Consider the following 12114-nt stretch of genomic DNA (forward strand, 5'->3'; position numbering starts at 1 on the left):
TTTTTTGTCTGCTATTTAGTATTGGACTCTCCGAGGCACGGGTTACTCCCCTAGTGAGTATAGACCCTCACAGTCACAGGCACCCGGCCCTGCCACTCAGGCACGCAGGGCACACCCCCGGCCCCAGCCTTGCCTGCGCTCCTGCTGGGTCCCTACTGGGATGGGAGGCGGCAGCAGTCACTGATGGGGCAGGGAGCGGGAAGCAAGCCTGTCCTGGGGAGGCAGGAGGGCAGGGGAGCCCCACATACGCACCGAGGCTCCAGGTCCCTGGAACGTGCTTCGTGGTCCCATCGGACTTCATTTACAAAACATAAATTCTAAGATAAAATAATTAAGAATTTCTAGATGGCAACCACAGGGCATTATACGCAAGCACAGGGCCCCTTCTGAGTGTGGGGCCCTGTCAGCTGCTCTGGTGGCAGGCCCGGGAAACCAGGCCTGGTAGGGCACTGACAGGATTCGCTGTCCACAGGTACTCCTAGGGGTCTGTGACTCAGAAAAGGAGAAGGCTCAGGAGCTGAGAAACATCCTGAGAAACAGCTTCTAAATGCCCAGTTGGCACATATATATCATGTGCCATTGACGTTACTACGATGCCACACATGTGGGGCTTCTTCCAGCGGGAAGGAGCCCTCGGGCAGCTCAGCTGGCACCCTGAGAAGACGGTGGGACAGTTGCCGTGGCTGTAGCACCTTCCGCTGAACTCTTTGGGACTGTCATCCTCTCCCTTCTGAAATTCTCTTCTCCAATAGCTTCAGGGCACAGAACCTGCTGGATTCCACCCCTCCCCCCACCCCCACCCCCACGTCTTCAGATCACTCCCTCTCTTTCCTCATACCTCTTCTCTCACTGGCCTCCCCCCACCCCTCCAAATCCCCAAATTTGGTTGGCCCAGGCATTTTACTTTTTCCTCAAAACTAATAGCTCTCAACCTTTCCAGGGTCAGGGACCCCTTCAAGGACCTGCTGATAGTGACTGATTCTTTTCCCAGAAAATTTTCACACCAGGTGGGAGGCCAGAAGGAACCCAGGACCATCTGCATTCCAGTCTCCGGTCCTGCTTGGTAAAAATGCAGGCTCCTGGGCCTGTGTATCCAAATTGAATTAGAATCTCTAGATGGGACCCAGGTAGCTGCATTGCAGCCAGCATTCCAGGTGATTCTGTGGACTCAGTGACTAAGAACTGCAGTCACAGGGTGTCCAGGGATCTTTGTCAGGAAATCCGAATCTAAACACTTCCCTCCAGTGACAGCCTTGGCCAGGGCTGACGTGTCCTGACCGCGCGGCTCCAGCCAGGACCGCTCCCCAGTAGGCCGGCCGCAGGGAAGTGGTTACGAGGCTGTCCGGCTGTTACATACAGCTGATTCTTTCTTTTTACCTTTTCCCCCTACCAATCTGCACATCCGAATTTGGCTCCATCTGCAGCTGGGAGAGATGACTGATTGATTTCTTTGGACCTCCGTCAGCTGTCCACATCACCCCTCCCCAGCCAGTGGGTGTGTTCGCCACCTTGTGGAAAAGTCATATGGCCACAGGCTACCCTAATCCTGCAAAATCTGGTGCCATTTTCAACAAATCATGTTTGCTCAAAGTAGGACTATGTATACTGAAAGCATACCTTCAAACACGTATTCTTCCATGAGTCCCCATGTAGGTAAAATAGCCTCTCTCCATTAATACCCTAGGCCTTCTTTGCCTCCTACCCAATCAGACACGGGACCCTGCTCATTCTTCTGCTGAAATACCTTTGGAGTTTCTAGCTTTCTCTACAGCTCTACAGTCACCAAGCACATTTATCCATAACCTTGCCGCTAATTTTAACTATAGAGACCCTCTGGCTATTTTGTCCCCACCCTCTCTTTTCCCTCTTTCTCTCTCTTATCTTATTTTCAAGTTCTCTTCAACTTCCAGCTGCCCAGAAAATCTCAAATGCAGACTTCATGGTGTTGCCCCCACTCCCCCAATTTAGAATCTACTGTAGCTCCCTAGTGCCTCACAGATACCATCCACACCCCTCTGCTTGGCATTCAAGCGCTGCTGCCCCCACATCTGCCCCTCCGAGTACTGACTCAGCCTCATCTCCACACACCAGCTTGACCAATCTTCTTCCCGGCCCCCCCTAAACCATGCAGGTGCCCACCGCTGTGCTTTTGCTCCTGCTGGTCCCCATCACGGGATGTGCAGCCCTCCCTCACCCCTGCAGCCTCCTCAGGCCCACTGTTTCCTCAGCACCCCGGCTCGCGGCTCACCCTCTCTGCAGGCCTTCTCCAGCAGCCATACGCCCCGACTACCCCAGGGCCTCATCTGGGGGTTTGCTTCTCTGTAGCTCACCCATATTTCACTGTGATTTCCAAGTGTCTACCTTCCCCAGGTAGGTTGTAAATATAACAGACACAGGGGCCAAGATTTCTGCTTCTTAGCAAATTTTGGTGCACATAGTAAGTGCTTACTAAATGACGATTTTTCTGAAAGGCCCCGAGCTTGGATTTATGGAAAGACCTTTCCACTGCGGTATTGGTAGTCATTCCACATAGTCTGGAGAAACCGAAGGACCTTCTCTGCTCCTCCTACAACCTCACTAGCTTGTCTGAATGCTCAAAAAGAATAATTGATAAGACTCTCCTGTTTGTGGGAGCAAAATCTTTTTTGTTAGATTATGTGTAAGTGATTCATCCAAACCCCCTTAGATTTTCTGGGTGATTGCACACCAAGGAAAGTACTCGTTACTTGATCTGGGCCCTCAGTTTTTCTCAGGCTCTTTCATGCAACAAAATAGAGGCCTGGCAAGCTGGCTTCTGCTGTCAGCTCCCCTCGGCAGCGGTGGCGGTGGCGTGGGGGAGATGAACCGGCTGCACGGGAGCACTTGGGACTGCTCTCCTGACGGCCAGACCTCAGCCCCTCGATGGCAGCCCACCATTTGCTGATGCTTGTCCATGCCAGGGCTTCACGAGTGCTTACCTGTATTGTCACCCAACCTCATTTAATTAGGTTAATTGCTTGAGAGATGACTAATTTCTGAATCAATTAAATTTTTCTTGGTCCATTGAAACTTAAACAGAAGTCATTTTGATTGGCAAATGGGTCTGTGTTGAATTGGTGTGAAGAATCTTTTCGGCAAATATACTGAATTCTGAATGAAAAGCATGGGGTGGTTCCATGCCGGTGCATTTTAAGAGGGGGAAGGTGTTTCTGGGGTACGGAGCTGGCTTCGCTTTCTTCCTCCTATAGTTTATCATCTACATTTCTTTTTCTATTGTAGGACCGCCTGGCCCACCAGGTAAGAGCCCATGGTTTTCCTAGTTCTTGTGGGGGGGTGTGGGATATGGGTGGCTAACTCCCCAGGATCACTCAGAAGGGGCTGGGTGGGGAAGGCAGAGGGGTCTAGAGGCAGCCAGACCATCACTGTGCCCCCTCCCTCTCTCCCCTGCAATCACTAGCTCTCCTGCCCCTCCCACTTGAGAACCTGCCATCACCATTCCCCACCTGTCGCTGCCTCAGCAAGGGCAGCAAAGGTAGAGAAGGAAGGGGAGAAGGAACAGGTTGGTGCCTGCCCAGATTCACTGGCTGAAGGAAACCACCTTAACTTCAGTGAAGAGATTTTTTTTAATGTTTTTGTTTCCTGTATTCTGACACAGGACCTCCAGGCGCTGATGGGTTACCCGGACATAATGGATCGGATGGACAGCCTGGTGCCCAGGGCCCAAAAGGCGAAAAAGGAGCAAATGGAAAAAGAGGAAAAATGGGTATTTTGCCAACGCTTTCATTATTTCCCTTGTTGCTTGTCTCTGTTACTGCGTTTTGAATGGGCTGAAGTGTGTCCAGTAGCTAAAACGTGTTGCCTCTTTGCATGCAAGGCGGGTTCAACTCTCGCCTGCAAGCTGCTGTGTTTCGGGGGCTCAGGGCATTCTTTCTGGAACTGACAATGGTTTAGCTCCTGCTCGACAAGCTGTCTCCCTGGGGACTGGGGACTGATTGCTGATGCAGACTGACAGATGGAAGGCAGAGGAGGCAAAGCCTTAGGACGGGTTCTCCACGGGCTGTAGGATGGCTAGATGTGCCACTCCCGAGTCCCTCCAAGGGTCAGCTCCTGCCTTGCCCTCCCACTGCCTTCTCCTGCCCAGAAACTGTCTGCGTTTGATGGGAGGTCAGGTGAGTGATGGCAGCCCCTGGGTTTCCTGGCTAAAGGAACAGCCAGAATGGCTTGAATAAAATGACAGCACCCAGGCCTCCCTGAGGCCGGCACTCAGGTGGCAGGGTCTGAGCTGCCAGGGTCCCCTGTCCACGGGTCACAGGATGGTTACAAAGGTGTGGCTGGCATCTCTGAGAGACTGTCTCTGCCCTGCTGTGAGCGGCAGCACTGCCATCACCAGAGCAAAGGCCCAGAAGCACCGAGGTGTCAGAGGCGCCCAGGGCCCAGAGAAGCAGGGGCCCACTCAGGGCCTGGCAGGAGGCTGGGGCATAGGTTGGGGTGGGTTCTAAAGGGCTCTGAGCTCCCACACTGGGGAGTCGTCGAGAAGGCCTGGGCAGCGTCACTGAAGAAAGCTGGCACATGCATGGTGGACGCTCGCGTGCAGGGTGTAGAGAATGCTCAGGATGCTTCTAGGAAGGCCTGGCGCTCAGCCACTGTGCAGGGGGAGGCTCCACCAACCCTCTTGTTTATTTTCAAACTCTTGGCTCTGCTACTCCATCTCACTTGCACAGGCGCTGGGCTAGAAGAACTACTAGGAAATTCCTCCAGACAGCACAGTAACCCCTCTGAGAGACCCTACTCGTACTCCCATGCCAGTTTTAGTGACAGCCAGTGGAGAGGGAGAAAATCACTGAGGGGCTCTGCCACTTTGCAAAACATATGTGCTCACGTTCCCAGGGGCCAGCCGCTATGAAGATGAGCAACATGGCCCGAGTCAGCTCTGTCCCCAGAAGGCCAGCAATTACGGCCGGAATTACAGAGCAGTTCTAGATCGTCACATGTTGGATAGTAATTGTCATTATAAATGAACATCAGCGTTGAATAATGATGACTGGCCGTGTGCAGACATTTGACTTATCCTGGGCAGCCCCCAGAAATGTGACCCGGTCATAAGGATTCAGCATTGAGTATTATGAGGGGCAGCGAGGAGGGGAGGGGCCATGGTGCTAGCACTGGGAGTGGGGCAGGTAGGAAAGGCGTGGCTTTCCAGAGGGGTTAGAGACAGATCTCTGGCTCTGCAGAGGTGTACTTGGCCTGCAGCCCACCACCCAGCAAGGGCAGGAAAGAAAAAGTTCACTCATTTAGGTGTCGCATATTTATGTGGCAGGTACTGCATCTGGAGATGCAGATGGAGATCCAGAAATGAAAAAGCTGACAAAATCCCTGCCTTCATAAAGCTGACATTCTAGTCTGGGCAGATGAACAATAAACAAGACAAACAAGTAGAATATATTGTCTGTTACCTGGTGCTAAGCGCTAAGATTAAAAATAGAGCCAGGAGAGGGGTTGGGAAGTGTGTGGGGGTGGAGTGTGACTGTAGAGTGGGGAGCCGTGAGAGACCCCCTGAAAAGGGAGCTTTGGGAGAACACCTGGAGGAGGTGAGAGTGGGAGTCTCGGGGATCCTGGGGGAGGTGGTTTCAGCCGAGCCCGAAGTCCAGCTTGTCCTCGGAGCCTGAGAAGCTGCAAGGAAGCCAGGGTGGCCAGACAGAGAGGATAAGAGGTAAGAGGCCAAATCAGGTTGGCCCCAGGCATTTGAGGAATTGTGGTTTGTACTCAGAGTGAGATGGGGGGGGATTTGCAGCAGAGCGGGACCTACCCTGTCTCATTGGTGAACCGATCACCCTGCTGAAGGAGGCAGCAGGACAGAGAAGGCTTAGAGGGGGCGGCAAATGATGGGTGAGAAGGTGCTGGATTCTGTTTATCTTTCGAGGTTGGCCAAACCCTCCTTTCCTGGAGATCCCATAGAAATGGCAGCAAAGACACAGACCTTCCCAGTGAGGAGGCCTCCTGGAGTCAGCAAGGTCAGCACAAGAAGTTTCCACTAAGGTTGAAGTTAGAACTTGAGTCCCTGAGGGCCTAGCAGGGAGTACTTGCCCTAGGCCGGGGAAGTGGATGCTAGCCACCCTTCTAGAAATGTAAAGACAAAGGCTATCTGATGAGCTGGCTCTTTGGAAAGAGGTTTTGACAGTATTCTCAGTCCTGGGCCAGCTCAGGCTCCAGCCCCGACTGTCAGACTCCAGAGCAAGGGCTTGCTCTCCCCAGTCCCCCTAATAAAGGCTGCAGGGCTGTGCTTTCCCTCCCCCTCCCCAGCTGAGCCCTGGAATGAATGTCCATCCTACCCAATAATCAGCTTTCCTGCAGGAAGACCAGAAGAGGGAAAACAGTCAGGAGCTTGGCGACGGATGTGCTGAGATTGAGCTATCAGGGGAGGAGATGTCAGGGGCCTTGGGATGCACATAGATCTGCAGTCAGAGGAGACCATGGGGCTAGAGCCTACATCAGGGAGTATCAGAGACCACCGGCCTGTAGGCAGGGGTACATGGAGACCCTGGCCGCACGGAGAGCCTGGGCGGAGTCTTGAGGAGCAGCAGCATCTAGTGACCCAGTAGAAGTGAGCCTCCGGGTGAGCCAAGGACAGCACTGAGCAGAAGAGGGTGGAAATGTTTGTCCACAGATATTTACTGGACAGGTTTAAAATACTGCTGAGGAATCAAAACACATGCAACGCCTGTTCTGAAACTTTCCATCTAATTCTTAAAGTCAAAAATCGAAAACATCCATATCACATCATGAGATGCATGTTTGAAGGAAAGGACATGTTATGAGATACACTAGCCTGACGAAATCAGAGTTTCAGAGGTATAGCCTAAGAGTTGTTTCCGGGAGACTGAAGCACCAAAGTTAACCCCCAGTTTCTCACGTTAGTCCTGCTAAGCTTGGTGGAGGACTAGCATGGGGCCAGAGCCTGATGCCTTGGTTTGAGTTCTGGCTCTTCCACTTACTAGCTGTGTGCCCTGGGGCCAGTTACTTAATCACTCTGTGCCAGGGTTTCCTCATCTATATAATGGGGACAATAATAGTGTCAACCTCATAGTGTTGTTAGGAAGATTGAATGAGTGTGCGTGTGTAAACTCATATACGTATAATATATATGGCACTTGGAATAGAGCTTGCCACAGAGTAAGTACTATAGTAGTGTCAGCTATTGTTTCCAAAAATGGGGAAGGAGAAACTTGGGTTTAGACCAAAAGGAAATCTAAGTGGAAATACTTATATTTATTTGAAAACACCAACTTAGACTTGGAGAGAAGAACTGAACCTAAAAGAGACTTAAATGTTGTCATTTCGCAATGAGCATCCTCTATGAAGTTTGACATTCTGTTGCTGCAAAACCAAACATTTTCCTTCTCTCCATCTGTCTCACTTTCTCACTTAACAGTGAATGCTGCAGTGTATTCTCTGAAAATCAAATCCTCATAAAAACAGAAATAAACACCTTCCTCCTTATTCATCCCAGTCTTGGGACTGGGTGTTGTCGACACCCTCCAGCCAGCCCCCTCCCCTGCCCCTCAGTCTGTGACAGATGGTCCTGCCAAAAATAAGCCATCCTCCTCACCCCCCGCTGCAAAGATGTTGGAGCTGACCCCTGCAACACCACACACCTCCCGACTCTAAAGCTGGTAACACGGCTTGTTTTGAGTGGGCGCCCCAAGAAAGAGAAACAGCAGACAGCCCTCCAGCAAGCTGAGTCTGGCCTTTCCCTCCTGCAGAACGTGCTGCCTCCAGGCCTGAGGGAGCCGTGGGATAAACAGTGCCAGAGTCCAGGCGACACAGGGGGCAGTGTGAGCGTAGCCGGGCCGGGTAGAAAGGGCCACACACGGTCTTCCGATGGTGAAGGAGATTAGGTAGCAGTGAGCTTCTGACACCAGGGCCTGGCCAGGGAGCTTTATCAACAGAGATCAAGGGAAGCTTTGTCAGCGGCAGTGGTCACAAGAGGGCAAAGACAAAGAACATAGTGTATGTGGAGAAAATGGCCCCCACCCTTTGTTTCTGTTTTTCAAAATCCTATTAATGTATTGGGGTGACACTGGTTAAATAAAATGATGTAGGTTTCAGGTGTACAATTCTATAACATATCAACTGTATGTTGTATTATGTGTTTACTGCCCCAAGTCAAGTCTCCTTCCATCACCATCTACCCCCCCTCTATCCCCTTCTACCCCGTCCCCACACTCTGTCCCTCTGGTACTCACCATGCTGTTGTCTGTGTCTGTGATTCTTGTTTTTTGTTCGCTTAATCCCCTTACCTCTTTCAGCCAGCCTCCCCAGGACCCCCAGGCCCCTTCCCTCTGACAGCTCTATCTATGAGTCTGTTTCTGTTTTGTTTGTTAGTTTATTCTGTTCAGTAGATTCTACATATAAGTGAAATCATATGGTACTTGTCTTTCTCTGACTGGCTTATTTCACTTCCTTATACTCTCCAAGTCCATCCATGCTGTCGCAAAAGGCAAGGTTTCCTTCTTTTTAACGCCTGAGCAGTATTTTCCATGTGTAACATACCACAGCTTATTTATCCTCTCATCTATTGATGGGCACTTGGGCTGCTTCCAAATCTTGGCTATTGTAAATAACACTGCATTCAACATAGAGATTCATATAGTCTTTAAAATTAGTGTTTTGGGTTTCTTTGGATATATTTCCAGAATTGGAATCTCTGGATCATAAAGCAGTTCCATTTTTAATTTTTTGAGGGACCTTCATACTCTTTTCCACAGTGGCTGCATCAGCCTGCATTCCCACCAACAGTGCATGAGGGTTCCCTTTTCTCCACATCCTTGCCAGCACTTGATATTTGTTGGTTTATTGATGACGGCCATTCTGATCAGTGTGAGGTAATATCTCATTGTGGTTTTAATTTGCATTTTTCTTACAATTAGTGACATTGAGCATCTTTTCATATGTCTTTTGGTCAACTGTTTGTCGTCTTTGAAGAAGTGTCTATTCAGGTCCTTTGCCCATTTTTAATTGGATTATTTGTGTGGTTGGTGTTGAGTTGTGTAATTTCTTTATAAATTTTGGATATTAACCCTTTATCAAATAGATCATCGGCAGTTATGTTCTCCCATGCAGTGGGCTGCCTTTTCATTTTGTTGGTGGTTTCCTTTGCTGTGAAAAAACTTTTTAGTTTGATGTAATCCCATTTGTTTATGTTTTCTTTTGTTTCCCTTGCCCAAGAAGATGTATCAGAAAAACGTTGCTACAAGAAATGTCCAAGATTTTACTGCCTATGTTTTCTTCTAGGAATTTTATGGTTTTGAGTCCAATGCTTCAGCTTTTCATTTATTTTGAGTTTGTGTTTGTGTATGGTGCAAGAAGGTGGTCTGGGTTGTTTTGGTTTTGGTTTTGGTTTTGGGTTTTTTGTACCATTTATAGAATAGATTGTCTTTACCCCATTGTATGTTCTTGCCTCCTCTGTCAAGTATTAATCAACTACAAACATTAATTAACTATAGAGTTGTGGGTATATTTCTGGGCTGTCTATTCTGTTCCATTGATCTATATGTCTGTTGCTATGCCAATACCATGCTGTTTTGATAACTATGGCCTTGTAGTACAGTTTGATGGCAGGTAGCACAATTCCTCCAACTTGTTCTTCTTTCTCAAGATTGCTGTGGCTATTCTGGGTCTTGTGGTTCCATAAAAGTTTTTGGAATATTTGTTCTAGTTCTGTGAAATATGCTTTTGGTATCTTGATAGGAATTGCATTGAAACTATAGATTGCCTTGGGTAGTATGGACATGTCAGTGATGTTAATTCTTCCTATCCCTGATCACTTGAGCTTGGTGCTCCAGGAATGTTCCGTGTACCCCCACCCTTTTTTTCAAAAATGAAAAATGATCGTGCACGCCCAGATAAGTATCAGAACACACCTTTAAGCAAAGGTCTTTAATATCTTTAGTTTACACTCCCACCCCCATGAAGGCTGCCTTACAATAGCTACATTACAGTATGAACATTTTCCTATTTCACACACGGCCTTTTTGAGAAATAAAATTGTAGGCACAAGAGGAAAGAATAAAAGAAAAGAAGGGGAAATAGGATGATGAAGAAAGGCTTTTTGTGACTAGAATAAATGCCTGAAAAAGAAAACCCTGAAGTAACAAGAAGATACCATTTCCCTGAGCTTTGCTAAATCTGGGCATGTGAAACCTTTAAACGGTATCAGTTATACTTGCTGTATTGTGCTGGCTGGACTCTATGGCAACGGAGTCATCTTTTGTGTCCTACAGATAATGTGTCAAATTGCCTATTTAAAATACCGACAAAAGATCATCTTCTCATGCAGAGGTCCCCAATTAAGGGCTCCTTTAAGTGAGCAAATCACTTTCCAGCAAGATGTGCTCATGGGCAGGGATGGCTCAGACCGTTGGGTTTCCAGTGCTGTTGGGAGAGATGTATTATAATAAGCCATGACCCACCAGAGAGTCATGATTTCCCTGTGGTACTGAATCCATAGCAGACAATGCCCACGATGGCGGTGGGGGCGGGGGCAGCTTTTGCTCTTCTTCACATTCTCTTCTCCGTGTTGCAGCTTCTCCATCTGTCATTACACCCTCCTGAGATCACCACTGGCAGGGAAGTCAAGGCCTCTGACTCCCAGCTACAGCTGAATTTCACAGTTTCCACTGAGACTTTTTTAATGGTTGACTGAAATCTAGCAAATGTTTCTTTGGTCACTACATTTTCTAACAGTGATCAATGCTTCAGGGTTCTGTCACACTGCTGTCTTCCTTGGGATGGTCTGTGTAGGGTCCCTAAAGTATGGAAGAGCAGAAACCATTTTGAACACGTATCACTCCTCTGGAGTAAAGGCAAAGGTACCGAGAGCTCCAGATTTACGTTTCAGGGAATAACTGCCTTCAGTGGCAGTGCGGCGCATGTGAGCCCGATCTGTGATGGGATGTGATATGAGGTGAGGTGATGTGAATGCAATAACCTCCCCCTGCTGAAAAGGTGTGTGAGCCAATTGGGTAGTACAGAGGGGCTTTTAGGGTTGGATGGAAGGTTGATCTAACTGACCTCTAAGGTACCTTCCAGTCTGGAATTCCATGATTCCCCTGGGACGGTAATATTGACTCCTCTGGTGCTAGCAAGCAGTGAGTGAGGGTAGGGACGGTGAGGTTTGATTTTACATCTGGAGGGAGCATTATTGTGATGCCAGAAGGATGACCACTAGAGAGTGGGGGCTGTCCCAGCTGAGGGGCACAGGAGAGGGCTGAATGGCAGTCTCTGAGCTAGAGCCTATAAGAAGAGGCATGGGGACTGACCAGGCAGTTAGAAAAGGCAGTGGATCGATCCTCAGCCCACTTGGTTACAGACTTTGGGAGGAATCAAAGTTTTGCTTGCTGTAAAACATGCTCTGGCTCTTTCCTGTTGCCTGAAATCTGTGTCACTTTGAATAATACCTCTATTGAGCAATATTTGCAGGATGCTGTCATCGGAATGAACGGCGGGCTCCCTGCTATAGAAGATCATGTGAATTGATCCTATCTGGCGATACCTTTGCACAGTGTTAGGCAATCACTTCCCTTCACAGGGCCCCGGTGTCCTGGGAGCTTGTGAGGTTGAGTAGCTCTTGTATAGATTTCCTGAAGTTTTCTACATGAGCAATCATGTCAACTGCAAATAAAGACAATTTTAATTCATCCTTTCCAGTATGCCTGCCTTTCATTCCTTTTCCCTTGCTTTTTTACACTGGCTAGTTTCTCCAGCAGAGTGTGAAGTGAAAGCGGTAAGCGTAGATACCGGTCTTGTTCCCAACCATAGGAGAAAGCACTTAGTCTTTCGCCATTAAGGATGACGTTAGGTTTTTCATAGATGCCCTCTTTCAGGTTGAGGACATTTCCTCTATTCCTAGTCTGATGAGAATTTTCTTAAGAATAGGGGTTAAATGTCATGAAATTCCTTTGCTGCACCCATTGAGATGACCACATGCTGTTCTTTTAAATTGTTAATTTGCTGCATCACCTCAACTGAATGATTCAAACTTTGGACTCTATTCTGACATGCAGTTAAAGTACTTGCAGATCATCCTGGTCCGTTCAAAGCTTGTTTTTAAGCATTTTTATGATGGACCCACGCAGC

At 48.6% G+C, this 12114-nt stretch overlaps 1 protein-coding gene across 2 annotated transcripts in view; it reads left to right on the forward strand.

Annotated features, from left to right (window-relative positions):
* Nucleotides 1–12114, forward strand: part of GLDN (gliomedin) — a 64131-nt gene that overhangs the window by 38291 nt on the left and 13726 nt on the right. The window contains exons 3-4 of one of the 2 annotated variants that reach the window (XM_024568236.4): nt 3259–3276; nt 3635–3742. The exons of the other annotated variant lie outside the window; for it this stretch is intronic. Coding sequence (XP_024424004.2) covers nt 3259–3276; nt 3635–3742 — 126 coding nt within the window. The remainder of the gene's footprint in view (nt 1–3258; nt 3277–3634; nt 3743–12114) is intronic. 2 annotated transcript variants of the gene reach the window in all.

The sequence above is a fragment of the Desmodus rotundus genome, chromosome 7, assembly GCF_022682495.2.
Source record: "Desmodus rotundus isolate HL8 chromosome 7, HLdesRot8A.1, whole genome shotgun sequence".
Taxonomy (NCBI): Eukaryota; Metazoa; Chordata; class Mammalia; order Chiroptera; family Phyllostomidae; genus Desmodus; species Desmodus rotundus.